The 12,570-nt window shown below is 23.1% G+C and overlaps 1 protein-coding gene across 1 annotated transcript in view; it reads right to left on the reverse strand.

Annotated features, from left to right (window-relative positions):
- LOC117180734 overlaps positions 1-12,570 on the reverse strand; it is a 44,718-nt gene that overhangs the window by 30,495 nt on the left and 1,653 nt on the right. The window contains exon 2 of the mRNA XM_033373225.1: positions 1,202-1,670. Within this exon, the coding sequence (XP_033229116.1) occupies positions 1,202-1,670 (469 nt within the window). The remainder of the gene's footprint in view (positions 1-1,201; positions 1,671-12,570) is intronic.

Below are 12,570 nucleotides of genomic sequence, written 5' to 3' on the forward strand. Positions count from 1 at the left end.
AAAATTTTTTTATTTTTTTTAACTGCAAAATGTAACTATTTGATTCCTGATTTGAAATTTATTTTGTTAGTTGAAAATGCATGTATTTTGTGGGAAATTTGAACTTTTCTGTTGAAAATATCTTCGGTTGAAAATCCAAGTATGTTGTTAAAAATTGATTTTTTTTTCGTTGAAAATTATGTAATTTTTTTAGGTCGTAGATTCATCTGTTTGATTGAAGATTAAACTATTTTTTAGAAAATTAATTGTTTTAGCTGAAAATTTTATTATTAGATTTTTGTTCAAAATATATCTTTTTGTGCGGAAAACTAAACTGACTGGATAAAAATTAATGTATTTTGTTCAAAATTTTTATTTTTTGTTGAATATTCATAATTTTAGTTGAGAATTTATCTCTTTGGATGAAAATTCAATTACTTGGTTGAAAATTTATTTTGTTGTTGATAATTGATTTTTTTATTGCAAAATGTAACTGTTCCACTTTTTATTTGAAAATTTATTTCGTTAGTTGAAAATACATGTATTTTGGGGAAAATTTTTGCTTTTCTGTTGAAAATTAATTTCTTTGGTTGAAAATTGAAGTATTTTGTTAAAAATTGATTTTTTTTCGTTGAAAATTATCTAATTTTGCTGGTTTGAAATTTCATTTTTTGGTTAAGGACTAAAATATTTTTTAGAAAATTAATTGTTTTAGCTGAAAATATAATTATTAGAATTTTTGTTCAAAATATATCTTTTTGTATGGACGACTGAAAATGACTCGATAAAAATTCATGTATTTTATTGAAAGTTAATTTTTTCATTGTAAATTATGTAATTTTGTTGGGTTGAAGTTTCACCTTTTTGGTTGACGATGAAGCTATTTTTTTTAAATAAATTTTTTAATTAATTCACTTTTTTGTTAAAAATTTGTCATTTTAGTCTAAAATTAATTTATTTTTTGTATTGAAAATTAATTTTTTTATTAAAAATTTAACTATTTGTTGAAAATTCATGGATAATAGAAACATTGTAGACTCTCTTAGATTGATTAAATCGTAAAATTAAATTATTTTGAAAGCAGGAAAAATAAAAAATTGCAAAATCGAAATTTCAAAAGATAATCCATATTTTCGCTCCTTTTTAAGTTCCTTGCGGTTTCGATTCTTCTAGAAATTATAATAAAATCAATACCTAAATTGAACCTGATTGATTTACTAACCCTGACTTGGGAAGTTTCTGCAGTTGAAGAGAAGAGGATTGTTCAAAGTGTGTCAGGTCGACTCTGGAAAAATCGAAATCGTCGCTCGAATGCGGAAAAGCCGGACGTTTCTTGCGCGTGGATCTTCTAGTGAAGCCTGTCCGGGTCTGCCGATGTTCCGTGTCGAGGGGCACACTCCGTCGCCGCCTCGCTGAGCTGGAGGACGAGGTCGAGGGCGAGGGCGCACCCCCACCCAACTGAATCCGGCTCACCGAATCAGAGAAAAGCTCCTTGCTCAAAAGGGACATGTCCAATTTGTCCACCAGGTCCGGGTTCAAGACATTCGGTTTTTCCAAAATTCCCGTCTTCGGCCTCTCCCGGGACTCGTCTTGCTGCTGGTCCGAGAGAAGCTTTTTCTTCAATTTCGGGGGCCAGGTTCCCGTGTTTCCGACACAAATCGTCTTTTTTCGACATCCTGACGATTCCTTGGCTGTGATTAATAACAGGATTCTCAGAATTTTTCATTATTAAACTTAAAAATTGCTTAATTTTTAATTTAATGTATTCTGAATTAAAAACGCCTCGATTTTAAATAATTACTATGCAAAGTTCTACAATGAAGAAATATTACAATTGAAATATCTTCAATTTTGAATATAAAGCATAATTTTTTTTTAAATTTAACTATTCCATTTTTGATGGTAATTTTAACTTTTCTGGTTGAAAATTACTGTATTCTGTTGAAAATTCGTCTTTTTTGGTTGACAATTTTTATTTTCGTAGAAATATCACCTTTTGGCTTAAAACTTAATCTACTTTGTTGCAAATTAAACAATTTTATTAAAAAGTATTCTTTTCGGTAAAAAATGCATGAATTTAAAAAATAACTGGTTCAATTTTTTAAAAATTAATGTATTTTATCCAAAATTTGTCTTTTATAGTAGAAAATAAATCTTGTTGGTTGAAAATTCATCTTTTATAGTTTATAATTCATTTTTTGTTACTGAAAATTTTACTGTTCCATTTTTAATTGTAATTTAACATTTTTAGTTGAAAATTTATGTATTTTGTTGAAAATTCGTCTTTTTTTGTTGAATTTTTTTTTGTTAGAAATATTAACTTTTTACTTAAAACTTAATCTACTTTGTTGCAAATTAAACCATCTTATTAAAAAGTATTCCTTTTGGTAGAAAATTATGTATTAAAAAAAAAATTAGTAGAATTTTTTTTAATTAACGTTCAAATTTTTTTTGTTGAGAAAGTTAATCTTGTTAGTTAAAAATTCATTGTTATAAATTGATTATTAATTTTTTCAATTGAAAAATTAACTAGTCCATTAATGATTGTCAATTCAACTTTTTTAGTTGAAAATTCGTATTTTTTTGTTGAAATTTTTTTTTCAAATGTCAACTGTTTGTTTGAAAATTTAATCTACTTTCTTGAAAATTAAACAATTTTATTAAAAAGTCATCTTTTTTGTAAAAAATTCATGTATTTAAAAAAAATGGTTAGAATTTTTTTTTAATTAATGTATTTTGTTCATAATTGTCTTTTATGATAGAAAATTATTCCTATTGGTTGAAAATTCATATTTTTTAATTTATAGTTCATTTTTGTTTTTGTAATTTTAACTTTTTGGTTGAAAATAATTGTATTTTGTTGAAAATTCGTCTTTTTTGGTTGACAATTTTTATTTCCATACAAATATCAACTTTTTGCTTAAAACTTAATCTACTTTTTTGCAAATTAAACAATTGTATTAAAAAGAATTCTTTTTGGTGAAAAAATTCATGTATTTAAAAAAGAACTGGTACAATTTTATTTTATTTATTAATGTATTTTTTCAAAATTTGACTTTTATAGTTTATAATTCATTATTTGTAACTGAACAATTAACTGTTTCCTTTTTTATGGAATTTTTAACTTTTTTAGTTAAAAACTACTGTATTTTGTTGAAAAATCGTCTTTTTTGGTTGAAATTTTTTTTTTTTGGTAGAAATATTTTTTGGTTGAAAAATTTAGTTTTTCAAATGTCAACTGTTCGTTTGAAACTTTAATCCACTTTCTTAAAAATTAAACAATTTTATTAAAAAGTAATCTTTTTGTAAAAAATGAATGTATTTAAAAAAAAATTGGTAAATTTTTTTTTAATTAATGTATTTTGTTCAAAATTTTCTTTCATGATCGAAAATTATTCTGTTGGTTGAAATTCATCTTTTATAGTTTATAATTCACTTTTTTTTAACTGAAAATTTAGTTGTTCCATTTTTATATAATTTTAACTTTTTTAGTTGAAAATAATTGTATTTCGTTGAAAATTCGTCTTTTATGGTTGAGAGTTTTTATTTATGTAGGAATATCAACTTTTTGCTTAAAACTTAATCTACTTTCTAGCAAATTAAAAATTTTTTTTTAAAAAGTATTCTTTTTAGTAAAAATTGCATGTATTTTAAAAAAACTTGGTAGAATTTTTTTTAATTAATGTATTTTGTTCAAAATTTGTCTTTTATTATATAAAATTAATCTTGTTGGTTGAAAATTCAACTTTTATAGTTTATAATTCTTTTTTTGTAACTGAAAGTTTAACTGTTTCATTTTGTATGGTAATTTTAACTTGTTCACTTGAAAATGAATGTATTTTATTGAAAATTCGTATTTTCTGTTGACATTTTTTGGGTGCGAATGTCAATTATTTGTTTGAACCTTAATCTAATTTCTTTAAATTGAACCAAATTTATTAAAAAGTAATCTTTTTTGTGAAAAAATCATGTATTTAAAAAAAATGATAGCATTTTTTTTAATTAATGTATTCTGTTCCAAATTTATCTTTTGTCGTAGAAAATTAATCTTGTTGGTTAAAAATTAATCTTTTTGAATTTATAATTAATTTTTTTAATGAAAATTAGCTGTTTCATTTTTTATGCTAATTTGAACTTTTTTAGTTGAAAATTCGTCTTTTTTGGTTGACAATTTTTATTTTCGTAGAAATTGAACAATTTCATTAAAAAGTATTATTTTCGGTAGAAAAATTAATGTATTTAAAAAAGAACTGGTGCAATTTTTTTTAAATTAATGTATTTTGTTTAAAATTGGTCTTTTATCGTAGAAAATTAAGCTTTTTGGTTAAAAATTCATCTTTTATAGTTTATAATTAATTTTTTATAGGAATTTTAACTTGTTAAATTAAAAAATAATATATTTTATTGAGAATTCGTATTTTTTGTTGAAAATTCTGTTGTGTGCAAATGTCAACTGTTTGCTTCAAACGTCATGTACTTTCTTCCAAATTAAACAATTTTATTAAGAAGTAATCTTTTAGGTAAAAAATTCACGTATTTAAAAAAATTGGTCGATTTTTCTTTTGTTTTATACGTCATTAATATATTTTGTTGAAAATTTGACTTTTTTGGTAGAAAACGAGGTAGAAAATTAATCTATTTGTTTGAATATTCAGTTTTTTAGATTGAGAGTACATTTTCTTAACTGAAAATTTAACTATTCCATTTTCGATTGTCAATTTAACTTTTTGAGTTGAAAATTAATGTATTTTGTTGGAAATTCATCTTTTTTGGTTTAATTTTTGTTGTCATGGAAATATCAACTGTTGGTTTGAAACTTAATCTAGATTGTTAAAAATTAAACAATTTTGTTTTTAAAAAATGTCTTTTGGTTGAGGTATCAACTGTTTGTATTAAACTTAATATAATTTTTGGAACATTAAAAAATTTGGTTGAAAAGTATCTTTTTTGTTTGGAAATTTATCTTTCAAATGAAAATATAAATATTGCAGTGGAAAATGTATCATTTCAGTTAAAAATTCATCACTTAGGTAAAAATTGAACTATATTTGTTGAAAATTCGTTTTTTTAAATTAATTTCATAATAGAAAAGTGGACTATTCAATGTTTCGTGGAAAAATTATCTTTTTGAATTAAAAAGTCCAAAAATTTGATTTAAAATTTATCTTTTTACATTCTCCTCATTTATGATTGAGAAAGTATTAGAATTGTCGGAAATTTGACATCACAGTTTTTCAACGGATTTCCAAGTTTCGAGACCACTTGAATCCGAAAATAAGGTTTTTACGATGGCGTCTGTCTGTCTGTCTGTCCGGCCGTCCGTAAACGCGATAACTCTCGAAAAAATAAACGGATCAAATCCATTTTTGGCACACTTTTTTAAGGTCCTAAAAGAAAGGAAGAGTTCGTTAACCAGTAATTTTTGATGAAAATTCAAAAAGTGAGCGCATTTTGAAAATTTTTGAGACCACTTTTTTCTGGATTTGAAAACTCTATGTGCGCACATTTATCGTATTGAAATGGACAAACAATTTATCCTAATGACTTTTTTCGATTGAAAGAAAATTCTCAGAGTTATAGCATTTTCAAAATTTTGTAAAACAACCGAAATTCAAAATTTTAACCCAAACAACGCAAGATATAAAAAAATGCCAAGAGAAGAAAAATATTTCTTTTTAAAATCCCTATAAGACTGTCATGACAATTTTTTGGTTTTTCTTAGAAAATCCAAAATTCAAATTTTGATTGCCCAAAAAATAATGAAAAATCAAAAAATTCTATTTTGTGGTCAAACTACGCAGAATACGAAAAAAGATGAATTAACGAAAATTTAACCCCCCAAAAAAATATATAAATTAATTAATAATCACTTCTTGATTAGAGGCGTACTTTTGGTTTTATTCGTGAAAAATAACATTGAAAATAAAAACATCAAATAAATAAAATTTTTTTGGAAAAACCCCTCAAGTTAAGAACAAAAGTTATTCAACTAAAGTTGTACGACTAAAACAAATCTAAAAATTTGTTATAATTTACTTTTTGATAAGACGCGTAGTTTTGGTTTTAATAATAAAAATGACATTAAAAATAAAAATGAAAAATTTGTGGAAAACAAATCCTAAATTTGACACTACAAAATTTAGATTTCGAACCAAATGACGCAAAATACGAAAAAGTAATAACAAGAAATATTAGATTTTGAAAAATCCTACAAATTTTCACTTAACCATTTTTCAATAGGAATAGTCATTTTCTTTATATTTCTCGAAAGTAGTATGCGGAACATCGAAAATTAATATCCTAAGCCAATATACAACGCAAAAAAAATCTCGAAAAAAAAATGAACGGATCAAATTCAACTTTTGCACAATTTTTTTTTGGCAATAGAAGAAAGAACGAATTCGTTAAAAAGTGATTTAGGATAGTAATTCAAAGAGTCAGAGCTTTTTAAAAAATTTTGAGAATTCTTTTTATATTAAAAAATTCTATGTATGACTGTTGGCAGTACATCTAAAGCTTTTTTACGATAAAAAATTATCTGAGTTATAGCATTTACAAAACTTAAAAAATCAATCGATAATAAAAATTTTTAACCAAACAACGCACGGTTTGAAAAAAGTATAAAGAAGAAAAACGTTGCTTTTTGAAAGGCCTACAACTTTTTGAATATAATTGAACAATCGAAAATTCAAATTTTTATGGAACAAAAAATAAGGAACAATAAAAAAATAATGTTGTGCTTTGTATGATACATATGAATAAAGATGCGGGATTCAAAATTGTGCTGCCAAAAAATATTTACAAACTTATTATTATTATTACTCACTTTTTTATAGGACACGCAGTTTTAGTTTTATTCATAAAAAAAAATAATAATAAACAATTAAATGTTTTGACAAACAACACAAGCTATGAAAAAAATTCAACAAAAGCTGTTTAACCATAAATTGGTGTATATTTTGGAAATTAATTCTTTTAACTGAAATTTTAACTATTTTGTTGAAAATAGAATTAATTGGCTGTAAATCAACTTTTTTGTTAAACATAAATATTCTCGAGTTTTTTATTTTTATTTAAAATCTGGTTTGTTGAAATATCAACAACAAAATTTTACATTGAAAGCGAATCTTTTTAAGTTACAAATTTAACTCTTTGGTCAATGCAGCATCGTAATCAACAATTTTTTTTTAATTATGAAAATTTTTTCTGTGACTTAACATTTAACTATTTTATAGAAAAAATCTTTTTTTTTTAGTTTAAAAAAAATGCCACAATTTTGTATAATATTCAACTACGCGTCCAATCAAAAAGTGATTTATTAAAAATTTTTTCATGATTAAAGCAAATACTACGCAACTCATAAAAAAAAGTACAAATTTTTATAAATGATTTGTTTATGAGTTGCGTAGCATTTGCTTTAATCATGGCAAATATTTTATAAATCACTTTTTGATTGGACGCGTAGTTGAATTTTATACGCAATTGTGGCATTTTTTACATTCTCATCATTTATGATTGAGCAAGTATTCGAATTGTCGGAAATTTGACATCACACTTTTTCAACGAATCTCCACGTTTCAAGACCCCCTGAATCCGAAAATCAAGATTTCGCGATGGCGTCTGTCTGTCTGTCCGTCCGGCCGTCCGTCCGTCCGTAAACACGATAACTCTCGAAAAAATGATCAAATCAAATCCATCTTTGGCACACTTATTTAAGGTCCTAAAAGAAAGGACAAGTTCGTGAACCAGCTATTTTTGATAAAAATTCAAAAAGTGAGCGCATTTTGAAAATTTTTGTGACCACTTTTTTCTGAATTAAAAAATTCTATGTACGGATATTTATAATATTAAAAAGAAAAAACAATTTATCCCAATGACTTTTTTCGATAAAATAAAAATTCTCAGAGATATAGCGTTTTCAAAATTTTTTTAAACAACCGAAAATAAAAATTTGAAGCCACAAAACGCAAGATATGAAAAAAAGTCAAGAGAAGAAAAACATTTCTTTTTGAAATCCCTACAAGATCATCATAACAAATTTTTGGATTTTCTTCAAAAATCAAGAATTAAAATTTTCATTGCACAAAAAATAATGAAAAATAAAAAATTCCATTTTGTGGACAGATTTTTTATTTAAAAATGCACCCACTTTGTTGTAAATTTGTATATCCGGAGTTGGGTTTTTAGAAGTTGATTCAAAGTTTTCAAATGAAGAAATATTACAACTGAAATCTCTCCAATTTTGAACATGAAGCATAAAAAACCCGAAAACTTAAATTGTCAAAAAGAAAAATTCTCTAATTTGAATGATTTTGAAAATCCAATTCAAGTTTTCAATTTTAAATCTTCTGAACTGAGGAAATTTCGAACATAAAATATAAAAATTACAGGATTTTAAATTATAAATTTCGAAAATTAAAATCTTTTCAATTTGGAAGACGTAAAAATAAATCAAAAGTCGTAAATTTGAATTATTTTCATGATCAAAAATCAAAATTTAAATGATAAATCATCTAAATTGAAGAAAATTCGAATATGAAGCATCACAATTACAACATATTTAATTTTTTACTTAAAACCTGCATACATTTTAATTCTAAATTTTCAAAAGTAAAATCTCTTCAATCTTAAAGATGGATAAATAAAAATTCTACAATTTTGATAATTTTTAAAATAAGAAGTCAGGTTTTCATTTCTTAATGTTCTGGATTGAGGGAATTTTGAACATGAATGCCTCAAAATTACCGAATTTTTTAATATAACTTTCTAAAATTAAAAACTTTTCAAGTTTAAAGCCATTGAAATAAATGAAAGTTCTTAAATTTGAATTATATAATGATCAAAAGAAAAATTCTCAGTCTTTCCAATTAAAGAAGTTTTGAATATGAAGCATGAAAATTACTGAATTTTTATTTGACAGTTAAAAAAATTAAAAACGTTTCAACTTTAAAGATTGATAATGCAAAGTTCTACAATTTAGAAATATTACAATTGAAACCTCTTCAATTTTGAATGTGAAGCATCAAAATTACAGCATATTCCATTGAAAATTTTCAAAATTAAAGACTCTTTAATTTGAAAGACATTGAAATAAACAAAAATCCTTAAATAAAAATTTTTTTCATGATCAAAAGTCAACATTTTAATTCTTAATCTTTCAAATTCAAGAAGTTTTGAAATTGAAATAACAAAATTATAGACTTTAATTGTAAATTAAAAAAATTAAAATCGCTTTACAAGTCATTTAAATTTACAAGTCCAAGTTAAACAATTTGGAAATATTACAATTGAAACCTCTTCAAATTTGAATATAAATAATCAAAATTATAGTATTTTCAGTTGCAACTTTTAAAAATAAAAAAATCTTCAATTTGAAAGACGTAGACATAAATAAAAACTTTTAAATTCGGATTATTTTCATGATCAAATTTTCAATTCCTAATCTTCCAAATTGAAGAAAAGTTATGAATATTAATCATCAATATTACAGAATTTTTAAAAAGTAAATTTTTAAAATTATATGCTCTTCAATTTAAAAGACGTAGAAATAAATAAAAATCCTTCATTTCGAATTATTTTAATGATCAAAAGTCAAAATTTAAATTTTTAATCTTCCAAATTCAAAAAGTTTTGAAATTGAAGCGTCAAAATTACAGAATTTTCAATTGTCAATTTTTTAGAATTAAAAAATCTTCAATTTCAAAGAAGAAAAAATTAATAAAACTTCTTGAATTCGGATTATTTTTAAGATCAAAAGACGAAAGACGTAGAAATAAATAAAAATTCTTAAATTTGGATGATTATGAAAATCTAATGTTGAGTTTTCAATTCTAAATCATCTAAATTGGAGAAAATTCAAATATAAAACATAAAAATTGCATTTTTATGCAAGGAGCAAGAAGCTAAAACTGGCATAAATTTTAATGTTAGATTTAAACAATTTAAAACTTTTCAATTTTAAAGATGAAAAATAAACAATACTTCAATTTTCATGATTTTGAATGATCATAAGTTTTTAATTCTGAATCTTCAAAATTTTAAAAACTTCGAGAGCATCAAAATTACAGAATTTTTTATTGTTAAACCTAAAACTTGCACAATTTTTAATGGTAAATTTTTTAAAATAAAATCTTCAATTTTAAAGAAGTAGAAATAAAAGTTCTTAAATTGGATGATTTAAAATATTATAAGTGAAGTTATTATTTTAAAAACTTCCAAATTGAAGAAATTTCGAAAGTTTAATCATCAAAATTACAGCATTTTTTATTTTAAAACTTAGTGTCTCCACAATTTTTAATTGTAAATTTTTAAAATTAAAGCTTCAATTTTAAAGATTCATAAATAAATAACAATTCTTAAATTTAAAAAATAAAATATCTGGTTTCAGAATACAAGGCATCAAACCTAAAGAATTTTTTATTGTAAAACTTAAATTAGAAATATGTATAATTCTGAAGATGAAAAGTCAAATTTTCAATTCTCAATATTTCGAAATTAAAAATTTTCGTATGGCTAAATGCTTGATTTTTTAAGTTAAAAACTCTTCAATTTTAAAGATGCACAAAAAACAATTCTGAAGTTTTAAAAATCAAGGTTTCGAATGTAAACCATCAACAAATTAATTTTCAACAAAACAGTTAATATTTTACAAAAAAGTAGTAGCAATTACAATCAAATAATTAAACTTTACGGAAAAAGGGACGAATTTTTATCAAAATAGTTGAATTTTTAACGAAGAAAGATGAATTTTCAACAAAATATAAATAAAACAGTTGAATTTTCAACTAAATAGATCAATTTTCAAGCAAAAAAAGAATTTTTAAATTTTTCGTTAAAAAGCTAATTAAAAAAAAGATTTCAATCAAAAATAGAATAGTTAAATTTTCAGTTAAAATTAATTTTCTATAAATAAAGAAATTTAAAACCAATATTTCATTTTGAAAAAAATGAGATAAATTAAAAAGATAACTTGCCAATAAATGTATTTTTAACAAACGCGTTCAACTTCCATCCAAGTAGATGAATTTTCAATTTAAAAAAAAAATGAATTGTAAAACAAAGAATTTTCAATAAAATAGTTCAACTTTCAACTAACTCGTTGAATTTTCGACCATATGACTCTTTTGAATTTATTCCCAAATAAATTAACTTTACATAAATAAGTGAATTCTTATATTTTCATATCAATAGATCAATTTTCAATTTAAAATATCAATTTTCAACCTCAACTAGAATGTTTAAATCTTCAGTTAAAAAAACTAATTGTTAAAAACAAAAACGAATTTTCAGCAACTTAGTTCAATCTTGAACGAAGATTTGTTAACAAAATACATGCATTTTTAACAAAAAATTAATTAAAAAAAATGAATTTTGAACAAAATAGGTATTTTTGTAACCAAAAAGATGCATTTTTAACAAAAAATATAATAGTTGACATTTTAACAAAAATAGATTTTAATTTTTAACCCAAAAATACGAATTTTCAACAAAGCAAGTCAACCCGAAAATATTGATTTTCAACGCAAAATAGTCTTTACAACCTAAGGGATGAATCTTCAACTAATAAAATGAATGTTTAATCAAATATTTAAGTTTTCATGAAAATAGTTGAATTTTCAACCAAGAAGAATAATTTTCTAAAAAAAAAAAAAGAATTTTCAATCGAACAGTTGAATTTTTAATGCAAAAATATGAATTTCCAATGAAAAATTTAATATTTGATTCTTCAACTGAAAACAGTCAATTTTCAACAAAAAATGACAGTTAAACTTTCAGTTAAAAAAATTTAAATTCGACCAAAGAAAAAAATGTTTCAAAACAATAGCTTAATCAAGTATTTGAGCTTTCAATTAAATATTTGAATTTTCAAACAAAAGCAATTAATTTTTAACAAAAAATGAAATACTTAAACTTTCACGTAAAAAAATTAATTTTTACCCAAAATAGTTTAATTTTCAACCATAAGTTGAATTGTTAAATTTCAGTTTAAAAAATTTATTTTCCACAGCAAAAAAAATGCAATAAAATAATTAAATTTTTAACGACTAAAATGAATTTTCAACATAATAGTTATATTTTCAACCAAATAGTAGATATTTAACAAAGATAAATTCAAACCAAAAGAATAATAGTAGAATTTTAAATTGAAAATAACTCTTAACCAAAAATAGATGGATTTGCTTATTGGGTTCTAGTAATTCGGTTTTTGCATTTAACAAAAAAAAAACGAAAAAAAGAAAGTGTTTCTTTTTTTTAACAAAAATTGTTTATTGAAAAAAGAAAAATGAGATAGTTGAATATTCAACCAAGAGCAGTTAATTTTTAACAACAAAATACACTTAAAAAAATTTAAAGAATACAAAAAATAGTTCAACTTTGATTAAAGTAGGTGAATTTTCCACAAACTGTTGAATTTTTAATTAAAAATAGCCAATTTTCAACCAAAAAGGGAATAGTTAAACTTTCAAATAAAAAATTTAATTTTCAACCAAAAAAAAACGAATTTGCAACAAAATATATTAATATTCAGCAAATAAAATATATTTTCACCAAAATAGTTTAATTGTCAACCATTAGTGGAATAGTTAAATT

This window comes from Belonocnema kinseyi, chromosome 9, assembly GCF_010883055.1.
Source record: "Belonocnema kinseyi isolate 2016_QV_RU_SX_M_011 chromosome 9, B_treatae_v1, whole genome shotgun sequence".
In the NCBI taxonomy this organism is placed as follows: Eukaryota; Metazoa; Arthropoda; class Insecta; order Hymenoptera; family Cynipidae; genus Belonocnema; species Belonocnema kinseyi.